The 12,202-nt window shown below is 35.6% G+C and overlaps 1 protein-coding gene across 2 annotated transcripts in view; it reads left to right on the top strand.

Annotated features, from left to right (window-relative positions):
- LRPPRC (leucine rich pentatricopeptide repeat containing) overlaps positions 1 to 12,202 on the top strand; it is an 87,368-nt gene that overhangs the window by 50,691 nt on the left and 24,475 nt on the right. For both annotated transcript variants that reach the window (XM_069009738.1, XM_069009739.1), the window contains exons 26-27: positions 10,877 to 10,945; positions 11,196 to 11,286. In XM_069009738.1, coding sequence (XP_068865839.1) covers positions 10,877 to 10,945; positions 11,196 to 11,286 — 160 coding nt within the window. The remainder of the gene's footprint in view (positions 1 to 10,876; positions 10,946 to 11,195; positions 11,287 to 12,202) is intronic.

Genomic DNA, 12,202 nt, shown 5'->3' with positions numbered 1-12,202 from the left:
TTACTAGTGGAAAAGGTGTCACAAAATCAGTTACTATATGGTGCATAGTATTTTAAGTATGCTTTTGTTATGTCACAAAATGTTAAGTATTTTCAAAGAAATTGTTTCCAAAAGGGGAGGACAGAAATCTTCAAATTGATATTCTGCTGAAGAAGAAAATTGTTTGTGTTGTTTTAAAACATAAGCAAGTTCCTATTTGCTTTTTTTGTTTGTTGGGAAGTCAAAGCCTTAATCAGTATAATGTGGAAGATGGAGTATGAGGTGTATGTGTATTCTTTCTCTAGTCCAGTGGGTTTTGTGACTAAATTACTTCTCTTGATGGTCATCTCAGATTATTTTTCTATTTTCTTTGCTTGTGAAATAATATTCGGTGAAGGAGATCAGTTGGTGCCACTTTCTCTTTTAGATGCTGTTGCGTGTACCTTTAAGCATGTACGTTAATCAAGTATTGCTGGTTATGATGGTAAATTAATTTTAATATTGTTTGTTTTGAAAGCATCTATGGAATTAATAAAGAGTATCTAAAAGGATAGTAATGAAGCTGGAAAAAAAATCCTTAGGAGCTAAGGAAATGAAGACTGTGCAGGATATGGTTGCTTAAATGGGATTTTTACTCATTGGAGACCACTGCCCCTCTGCTTGCTGTTTTAGAAATTAGAGGAACACTAGACGCTTATATGAAACTTAGTGACAAGTGCTGCTTTGAAAAACTTGGAACTTAAAGCCCCAGGAATGAAAAAATAGCTCTTAAATCTCAAATCTTTGATGAAATGAGGGCAGGTGACAATACTGGGAAAGGTCAAAGGATAAGATTTGAGAGAGATTATAAAAATCAGGTCAAACTAGTGTATGTTACATTATCTGGCCTCAAGTGTATTGTGAATGCATATATATGCAAGATCATGCTGTAACAAGGAAGCTGAAAGCTCTGGGCCTCATCTACTTGGTAGAAGAAGAGCAAGACTAATCTGAGAATGAGGCTGTGAGAGACAAGGAAAGGGAAATAGAAAGGAGATGAGGCAAAGAATTTGTCTGACCAATGCTAGAACAGCTAGACTGAAGCATGTGGTAGTTTGGTAGTGTGAGTCTCTCCTGAGGCAATGCTGACTGGAAGTGAAGCTGTGATTGAGAAGACTGGTGGGGGAAATGCAGTTTCTGAGGCATCATGGGGTTTTTCTGTGATAAGTTAACAGTTTGCAGTGTTGCTGGACTGCCTTGTTAAGCATTTGAAAGTGTTGTCCTCATAGACAATAGCTACAAATAAGGTAGCCTTGGCTGCTCTGTAAAGTCTGTTTTATTCTAGCTGTGCCTGGATATTCCCGAGCCCCCAAAGCTGTGCTGGTAGATGATGTTTTGCTTTACACTGAAAATAAGTTCTAACAATGGCTGCTGTAGTACATCAATACATGATTTAGTCTTCTTAATTGCGCCTCAACTGATAAGCTAGCTTTTGTCTTGAGTCCTTCAAAGATGATCATGTCAGAACAAAGTTGGCACATCTTTTTTCTTGCCCCTTACCACAAGGTCACATACTAGCATGCTTTCCCTTGGATTGGCACAGCATGACTTCTATGTCATCAAATCTAGCTCTGGCTACTTAGGATTTTTTCCTTTACTTAGAAAGGCAGCTTAATTGCCTTTTGTCCTTGAATTTTGTTTTTCATAAAGAAAAAAGGAAGAAAATTAGGTCATTATGTTTTGCCTTTAACTAAACTAAACTACATTAAAACTAATGTAGGCTAAAAGAAAGGGGTGTGAATTTTCAATAAATAGGATTAGGGAAAATGAACCTTTTGGAAAAATACTTTCTTTACCTGTCTTTTAAAACGTTTCTTTATTTCCAAAATAGTTAATCAGATCTCCTCCTGGGGAGAGGTCTTACATAATTATGTAATTATGTTGCTTTAGGTAGTAGATCAGAGAATCTAAAGAATTGTTTGGCCTTACATTCTTCTAAGTCTGGTATATTAATGGTAAAAGAATTTTTTAGAGCCTAGTCCCCCAGATCTCGCAGCTTCTTACCTGTTGCCTGTACTGGACAGTTAAAAGTCCCTTTTGTTTACTCAGTTGTTGATTGCTGCTTTATTAAGCATGTGCTTAAGATCTGTACTAATGCGAAGGTCATCCAGAAGAAGAGGAGTGAAAAAGGGAATGTTACACCACCTTGGAGGAATTTATTTATTCCCCCTTTCACCTGTTACTCTGTTCTCATGCTGCATGGAGGTTTACAGATTTCACTGCATACAGTAGTGAAAATATAGTTGATGTCTGCCATTTTTGTTGGATTTAATTTTTTGGTCATCCCTGAATCTTTCACCAAGATCTCATATAACTTGAAGCTGTTTTACATTCATGGTGGTTGAATATTTCTAGACTCACCATTTTTCCTTCATTTATACATGCTGAATGCAGCTATTAAAATATGCACTGAATCAGTGTGTAATGAAGCCCATGTCCACTCTTGGCTTTTTCTGAAAAGATTTGTATCTCCTTCAGTACTGTAACAGTCCTGCAGCGGAGGGTCAAGCAAAGCCCATCTATAAGTCTGCTTAGTATAAGTCTGAACCATGTTTTCATGAAGCAGAAATGAACACTTCATTCTTGTGACTGAATAGGCAAGGTATTAAATGGATGTTAAATCCATTTCTGCACTGTATCAATAAAATCATTGCACCTTAAATGAAGTTTCATCGTACAGCAAAACCCTTCCCTAAATAAACCAAAACAAGCACCATGTTCAGAAAGGTATCAGGTCACTGGCACTTCTGATTGGGAGCTTATGGACTCCTCTGATAGGAAGCTGGAGTTGGTAGCAGTGTTCCACTGTCTTCGTGTTGTTTGACAGATACTTCTCAAAATCCTTCTAGATCAAATCACATCAGCTTTTAAAATAACAGCTGTTAATTTGCTCTTTCAGTGAAAGAGTAAAAGCTTTTATTGCTGCTCAGGTTTTCTTTTTGCTGGAAATGAAGGCAAAGAGGATTGGAATACAAAGAAAGATCTCAGAACTGGATGGCAGAATTTTTTAGTAGAAGTTCAACCTGTATGGTTTGTTTCCACTAGAGGAGCCTTCTTTGAAAATAGCCATGGATAGTGCATGCCTTCAGAATTCTTTAAGCAGATTTTAATCAAGTGTGATGCTGTCTTTACCTACTCTCATACTAAATATGTTGTTTATATTTAATAATTAAATTTACCATATCCCACATATCTCAAGACATTAGTGTGAAGAATTCAGGGACAAATGGTTGTGAAACAGTTTAATGTGAATAAGTGCAAGAAAAGGCATTTGCTGCTGAAATCTGGGACCTGACAAAAGAACTGGTTTGGGTGAGTTTAGTGTACAGGAATATATCTATCAACAGATGTCAAGTTAATTTAGGAGGTAGATAGATTTAAGCAAAGAATTGTGACATCCACTGTCAGCAGAGCTCAAGATACCAGTTGCCATTGGATTTAATCTACCATAAAAACAATGAGAATATTTCTACATGATATTGAGAGATTACAACCTTCTTTCATCCAGATTGCTTTTTTTAAGAGTCTGCATCATAAAATTGAGTCCTGCTGATTTTATGCTGGAGATAAACTACCAGGAGAAGATGCTGTCTTGATTTGTGACAGCAGGATTGGGGGAGCGGGGGGGTGCAGAGGTTATGTGTAATTTAGTGATGGTTATATCTAGTGTCTGAATTTATTTGCAAAGACTTATTTTTGGTCCTGTTGAGAAAAGAGTGGAGGTGATTAAAGCAAAATTAAAATGTTTGTGAACAAAATTGTATTCGATAATGGTGGTCTGAAATTTAGGAATAGTTTGTAGGGGGTGTAATAGCTTTTATTAGAGTAACTGTATACAACCGAGAGGGAGGAGAAAGACTGAAGAGCTTTTAAGCATGCAAACCCTATAATTACAAGAAAAGATTAATTTTTAAAATTATTACTATTGAATCCTATTAGTCTAATAAAATCATTACTTCTTCTGAAACTGGACTGATACAGTTAGTTATTAGTGAACTTGGATTTTCTTTCCATGCATGAATGTTTGTGGGTTAATTTAAAAAGGGGTGCTTACTAGTTCAGTGCACGTTATTTAGAAGTTCTTAAGTATTCCTTTCTTAAAGGGAAGGGATATGTTTCAAGTAAGTAAGTTTGGTAAAGGAGATGACTACTGAAAAAATTCCTTCCCGAAAGGAAGAGGGTAATGTGTTCAAAATGTGGGATTATGGCAAGAGCTGTGCATCTTTTCTTAGCTCCAGGGACTTTGTGTTAGAAGGAAGGGGTTTGTAATGTTTTTTTTTTTTCATTCATCATACACTGTAATACCACATTACAAGACCAGAAGCAAAGTTTTGCTCTGTTTTTAAGCCTAGGATATCTTTGAAAACTTTATTTTAAGCAGGGTTTTTGTGTATTTTTTTATGTCACCTTTTCTTCCAATGTGATTATTGTTGTGAATGTCTACTGATTTTTTTTTTAAATACTATTTCTCTGCATAATTTATCTTGGAAGTCTGAAATTTATCTGAAAATGTAGATTATTCCAATAGTGATATAATGTAGATCAGTTACAGTTGTCTTGAGTAATGATAAAGTTGTAAAACTCTATCCTATTTTTATTTTGGTATTTTTGGAAAATAATCAAGTTGCCTTACATTTTTCTCAATGTTTACCTCACATAAAGCAGCATATATTCCTCTTCCAAGTGAAGTAAATAAAATCATGAGTATTTACTCAACAGATACTTGTGTTGGTAAAGTCAGTGAACTGTGAAACTGACAGAAGCTTTGAAGCAAATGCATACTTAGGAAGAAAAAAGCCACAAACCAACAGTACAGACTTTCCCAGTGGAGACTGTAAGCTTTGTATTTTCTTATTGTGAACTACTACTGCGTTTTACATAAAAATTGACCTAGGAGAAGTCAAGTGGTTGCTTCCTTGTGTTACTGTAGGACAGGCAGGAAGGAGAGCATGAGCTTGAATTCTAATCGATCCCAGGAGAAGAGTTAGTGAGGATAGATGTGTAGGCATGTATCCCTTTCATTAAATATCTGGTACTGCAACTAAAATACTAAATACACTATAACTGGGTAGGTTTGGAAGGTGTGACTTGCAGTGGAGCAACTCCTAAGTTTCAGTATTCCAGTACTGCCTTCGAATACTTGCCTTCGTTATCAAACATGAAAAGTAAACATATTGAAGGTACAGATATAATTGTGTTCAAGCTTACATACAGTTACCCCTTGCCCAGAAAGATGAACAAGAGTTCACATATTTTAGATGAATTTCTTTTTAAAGAAATCAGTATTATGGGGGTTGTATTTTGTTTAGTTGTATTTATTTCTGGGCAAAATTGCTTATAAAAAAGAAAAGGAATTACTCATTTTTTTGAGAGTTTGCAAGGTTTTTTTTTTGTTTAGCAAGAGTAAAGTGAGTGAGGGTATCTTTCTGTGCTATCACCAAAGAAAACATTTTTGAAATAAGTGAGAACTAAGCTTCTTTCAAAGTGGAAAACAAACTTGTAGAAAAAGTATTGCTTCCCCTGCTAGCCATAAACAGCCGTAGCTGTAATGTCATCCTGGTAGTACAATGACTTAAAGAAAAGTTGAGCTAGGAGAACACTAATATATTAGACAGTTGGTATGATTGCAACAGGAAAGATGCTTTTTGATGCACAGATTATTTTTAGATCACTCTGTCTCTAAAGCTGGATCTTTTGTGAGCTTCTGGACTATTGCATAAAAGTTCAGAGCCAATAATCAAAATAGTTTTCTTTTTTCTGTGTATTTGACAATGATACTTCACTTAGACTTTGCTGTAAAGACTGTAGTGGGAGAAATGCAGCAAATACAGCAAAGTGGTATACTTACATACATATGAACTCAAAATGTAAGATTATTTTTGAAAATAGTGTAAATGTGTTAATTTTTTATTTTTAAAAAACTAATGCGTTGCTATTTGGAAGTAAAGGCATGTTTAGCAAGAGAAAAAGCGTAATAGAAGTGTAAAATAATTTTAACCATCTCATCTAACAACTAGACTAATATGGCTACATAAAGTAGAGAAGTTTTATATCTGTATGTTCTTCTAACTTTTTGATTAAGAAGTGCACCTACTGCTTAGTAGAAGTGAGGACTTCTGCCACAAGTTTTAACCTAGGGGGAGATTCAGGCAAAACATCCAGTGTTTATGTTGTAAACAACTTTGTTCAAATAACCTGCCATGCAAAAATATCCCAGGCTTCATTAAAGCTGTATTGAATTTGTGAGATTTTCATAGACGTTTTTGTGGAATCAGGGAAAAATCCGTCTTTAAATTAAGAACTTCCCATCAAGTGTTCTGTTTTCCCTGACACTTATGTTGGAGAGAGCTGTTAGGAATGACATGCATCAGTTCTTATAGCTGTCTGCTCAAGGCTGTCTGCTTGGAGAAGTAATGCATTTTCCTGCAAGACATTGCTTTGGCATCTAAATCTCAGTAACTGGTCCTGGTACTGGTAGCATAAGTCTGTTATTGCTGCTGATGTAACTCTTCGTGAAATGTTCTTTTTCCTTTAGCAGCGTTAGCTGTCTCTTACTATTACTGACTTTTTCAGCTGCAAGGAGAGGAATGAAGGGATCTACCCTTCCAAAGAGTACCACTGGGAAGTGCAACGTGGATGGCTTTTATAAAATTTGGTTATTTCTTTCCAAGACATTTGAATTGGTGATTAGAGTAGAACTGTTTCCCAAAGAAAAGATTGAACTTTGCAAAGAAAATACAGATATTTTGAAGAAAACAAAGCACATAAGGTGGTTGGGGTTAACTTGAATAGTTAGAATTGATGTGTTACTCACAGTGAGGTTATATCATGAAAGGCTAGAGTAAGTTGACTGGTATATGAAAGCATTCTTTTGCCGAACAGTGCACAGTAGTCATTTGTGAAAGTCCAGTTTTGGAAGGTTAAAACAGAAGCTCTCCATCTCACATCACGTACATGCCCAATGAAAAATGCTGCTGCTGGCTTTTAAACAGTTATGCAACCTAAGCCAGCAAAAGTGGCACTGTTTTGGGACAGTTCTCAACTCTTTGTTTGCTGAAAGTCATCTTTTTGAACAGGACATAGGGCTTCTGGTCTGTATGTTCTCTTTTGTGGTTTTCTCTCTAAGTTTTGTGTTTAAAGAGAAAAAGTTTGGTTTAGGCAAGCGGAGAGAAGTAAATAAATATTTTCATATGTCTTCTGTAAATTATTTAACTTTTTTGTTAGAAAAGTTTTTTGAAAATGAAAAACGAGTATGGCCCTATTGGCTGTAGCAGTTACAGAATACTAATGTAAACAGAATTTGAATATTTCTATCATTATTTAAAAATCTGGAAAAACATCTAATAGATTCCTCTCTGACAGGTCAGTATTTTTCCAGACAGTCTGTTTTCTTTCAGCTGTAATAGGTAGAAATTAGCTCAAATAAAAATGTTAGTACAGAAAATCTGCTGATTGGACCCCTTCAATCACCTGTCTGAAGTGACTGGTTCTCAGAAGGAGGAGAACAAATCAAATGCTTTCAGTGTGTTAGGACTGTTGCATTTACATGATTTTTGAGTGCTGCTTGACAAGAGTTCTTCCAAAGATGCAGCATATATTTTCCTTTCTGGTTAGTGTTCCTTTCTGTGTGGGAAGGTGTAGAATCAGTGAGTAAATTGGTGTGGGTGTAAGTGTAGAATAAGTGTACTTGTCATAGCATCACAGAATGTGCTGAGTTGGAAGGGGCCCATCAAGATCATAGAGTCGAACTCCCAGCCCTGTGCAGGACACCCCAACAATCACACCATGTGTAAGTTTTGATTAAAACTTTTGATTTCTATAGGAGATACAATGAAGTAGCTGAATTCTGCTTAGCCTAGGGAAGAAACAGGGAATTATTTTATATACTACTCATTAAATTAGTATTAAATTGAGAAAATAAAGACAAATCAATTGTACATTGTCTTCTAATACAAAATCCAGAGGTTTCAAATGAAGCTAGCAGAAGTTAGGCTGAAAACAATCAAAAAGTTGGTAGTATTATGGTTGTTTTCTGCAGAACATGGTGGAGGCAACCCATTGCCAAAAGATCTTCTGAATGACAAATCTTACAGGGTTTCAGGGGCAACGAGAAAAGCTCCTCATGGAAGAGAAATCACTTACTAGAACCAGTGTGATCCACTGAGCCTCAGGTAGTTGGAGAGTGAAAGAGGATTAAAAAGAAATTATTGCTGTGTTTTGTGACATTTTATATTCTATAGATACTGTTAGGGAGAGGATAACAAGGTTAGATTTGGTACAGTGCAACTGGTTTATATTTCAGAAGGATGTAAAAGCCAGAAATCCTCCATGTTTGGTTTATATGCTAGATGAATTGCTTGAGACTCTCAAATAAAAAAAACCCAACAAAACAAAGAAACCAGTAAGAATCAGTGTAGATTTTTATTTTTTTTTAGTCCATTGAAACAAGCAAGATCAAAATTGTAAATGGGAATTTGGAAGAGTAATTAGAGTAACAGTTTTTTACTTAATTTCCCTTTATTCCTTGCATTTTTTTGCTCTTTATTTTAGTCTGCTGTATTGTAGAAACACTGTTTACTGCTAAATGCAATGTTTAAAATTCCCTAAGATTGTAAGGGATAAGCTACAAATATGGACTATCAGGCAAGCCCTGGAGATTTAGTTAATCTGACCTAGATGTTCTTTTGATGATTGAGACCTGCAGTATGTGAAAACACTTCTCAATTTCAAAATGAAACACAAGGATATCTGTTGTATAACTCAGCTGTCCTTGTAGTGACAGACACATCAATCATTTCTGAACAGGAAAGGATTTACTATAAAAAGTTTGTAGCTTTCGAGCTGCTGAGTTCATTGGCATTCGGATCAGCAGTGATATTGGAAGTTGTAAGTGAATTCAGCATTTGAATTTTACCATGTCCTAAAGAGGATTAGCTACAAATGCAGGCAACATACTTTTTTCTCTTTCATTTTCAAGAGCCTGTTGTGTATCAAGAGCCTGTTGTGTAAGATGTTAATTCTTGACTTAGCTTTCAACATATTTTATGTGAAACTGCTTGGTAGCTCTTAAAAACACACTGAACAGGTACCTATGAATATAAGTAACTGTGGGGAGGGGAAAAAAATGACAAGCAACTAATTGGGAAAAAAAGCATGCACCTGGAAAGCTGTGCTTATATATACTGCTTTTGAATACTTGGGAAGTCACTATTTTTCTGTAACCTCCTGGGCTGAGACTGATTTAACAGTACACCTAAACATAACAGAGATGCTCCATGTTGAGAAACTGTGGTGTTAGCATCCTGGTTTTTGCAAAACCTTACATTGACTTAATAGAATGGTTTAGGTGATTGGTAGGATTATATGGCCTAACATTTACTCTGCAGAACACTGTTTCCTATATATTTAGCAAAATTTAAGAGTTTTCACTGAAATTTTGCATGCTGTTTTTCTGGTGTATGCTGAATTATTTCAGAAAGACGAAAGGGTAATAATTTTGCACTTGGAGAATATGGGAAAAGGAAATTATTTGTGTTTTTAAAAGAGAGAAGGAAAATTCACATTTCCAATAGTAATTGCTTTCACTGTTTTGCAACTGAAACTTAATATTTCTCACAGCATTTTGTTCAAACTGCCTCTTCTGTGCACACTGGCATTCAAATTTTTAAAGTTGCAATTCACATTTAAACAGTAGAGTTTTCTTACAATATTAAAAGCTAAAGGCCTTCAAGAGTCAAAACACGTTTCTCTGTAGGGGTGAGCAGGCATTTCTTTGGAGTTACATTGAGCTATATTAATGTGAATCTGGACATGTGAAAGAAAAAGCAGAGTCCACTCTGTAAATTGTATTTGTGCTAAAACAAGATAGAATAAAGGAAGTAAGTCCAAGTATCTGTGGGAGGGAAGGCCAAGAGGTAAAAATGATGGATGCTTTGCACACATTTTGCTGTAAACTTTTTTAGATATGTTGGATGTGAGTAGTAGAACATGTGACATGTCTCTTTAAAATTTTTGACTTTTCCTATCTTTATTTAAGAATTTAAGTTGAGGAACTGCTGTTCTGATTATGGCATATGGTGCTGGGAAGGCACAATATGGTTTTCTACACCAGATAGAGTTTCAAGGATTCGAAACATTTTCTTTGAGCATGTGTATAATATATCTGCAGTCTGCTTGAAACAACAAAGGAGTGAATAAGCAAAGGTTCCCAACCTGGGAAAGTAACAGGAAGAACTGTGGCATGCTGACAAATTACACATCAGCTCCTCTGTGTACACACACATAAGAGTAAGCCTTAAGTGTCTTAGCCTTAAGTGTCTTAGCTTTAAGAATAAATCTTGAGCCTTCTGTTCTGGGATAGGAATTGCCTTACAGTTACTATACCTGGTATCAGTACAGTATATTGGCATCACCAAATGGTCATGGTGCAGTTCAGAAGCATGGTTTTCTAGCTGCTGAGTTGCAGTGGTGTTGAATACAAATATTTCATTGTGAAGACAGTTTGGAAATAATTCTTTACCATGAGTAATACAAGGGATTAGTATAGGTAACAGCAATAATACCTTATTAATGTGGTGATAGAAGTTATTTAACATTTCAGTTCATCTGAAGTGTATTTTAAATCAACTCTCAGCAGTGTTCAACCAAAAAGGAGAATGTCGTGAATAAGACGACTGCAATTTTTATGTCTCGTAAAGGCAACCTAACATGATTATTTGTGAGCTTGTAGTTTTATTTAGATTTCAAAAAAACAAACAAAAGCTATGAACTTTCATTATGAATACCTGTATTATGTTTATTTTCCTGTAGAATGTTCTATGTGCAGTAATGTATTTCTTCTTGTGGAAATATTTTACAGACTCCTGGCTTGAGAGCACACTCTGGAAGATTGCAGTGGTTTGCAAAAAGGTGTATATTAAATAAACAGGTATGTGACTCGTATGATGTGGTCTATGGAACTGTCATTTTGTTCCAAGAAAAATTGTTTTGAAGTATTTTCTCGCTTGATTTTTATGTTTGTGAAAGGACAGGTGACAGGCTGATGAGGTGAACTTAATGCTGGTGTATACTTAAACAGAAATATTATTTTAGCTGAATGCACACAGCATGTATGTGCACATATATAGAAACATAATTGTTTGGCTGAAGTATAACTGTGTTCTTCCTTCTTTTTGAAGCTGGAAGCTTTGGAGCAGTTGGTAGAATTAACTCAAAATCTATTTGAATGTGATAGAGATGAGATGTACTACCACCTGCTTCAACTGTATGGTAAGTGAGCTTGAGATCTTTCTCATGTTTGTAATCCGTTTTCCTTTGTGGTTGGAGATGGGACATAACCCTGAAGATAAGGCATATCTTGATACACAGTTAGTCTGGGTACCATTTCTGAGGCATCTTGTGGGGGAGGAGAAGTCAGGTTTGGGGTTTTTTTCATCTGCAGAACTGAACACAGTATCGTGTGTGTGTGTGTGTATGTAATATAGTATAGACTTATGTAGTACAAGTTTTCCAATCCTTGATACTGTCTGGTGTTATGATTTAAAAAACTCTGTTTTGGCTTTCAATATGCTTAGAGAAGAAAACCTGCTCATTTTTTATCTTCATAACTGATAAAAATCTGGAATCTCCTGTAATTGGATTTGATTCTGAAAGGTGCATATATTTTTTAAATTTACCTATTTTTCACCAGCCACAACCTAACTCTTGCATCATTTATAGGCATGAAACATTTAAAACTGAAAGTTCATTTTTGTGCTACAGACTTGGTGTAGGATTTATCTATGTGGTTTTCCTTCCTCTTTTCTGTGTTTTTCAGTCTATGTTGGTTTTCTTATTCAGTGTATTATACTGTATTATAAAGGATTAAAATTTTGGAGATCTATTTTAAAGTACTGAAAAAATATATTGTGTTAAGATTGGATATGGAGCACTATTGGATATGGAGCACTAAACAGTAAATTGGGACATAAAGCATTACAGGAGTTCCTGTGTACTTCGGTAATGGATGTACATACAGCTATATACTATTGAGCCATTACAGCAGTGTGATATATCTGGAAAACTTGCTTTTGAGCTTGAAGTAATTTTAAGCTGTTCTCCAAGTACATCTTCGGTTGGGTAGGCCTACTGATGCAGGCCTCTTCCTCACTGCACATAGCTGCAGCAGGAGAAGACATGAGGACTT

This window comes from Aphelocoma coerulescens, chromosome 3, assembly GCF_041296385.1.
Source record: "Aphelocoma coerulescens isolate FSJ_1873_10779 chromosome 3, UR_Acoe_1.0, whole genome shotgun sequence".
Lineage (NCBI taxonomy): Eukaryota > Metazoa > Chordata > Aves > Passeriformes > Corvidae > Aphelocoma > Aphelocoma coerulescens.
Note: the sequence above shows the minus strand (reverse complement) of the source record. Positions and strands in the feature narration are given on the sequence as shown.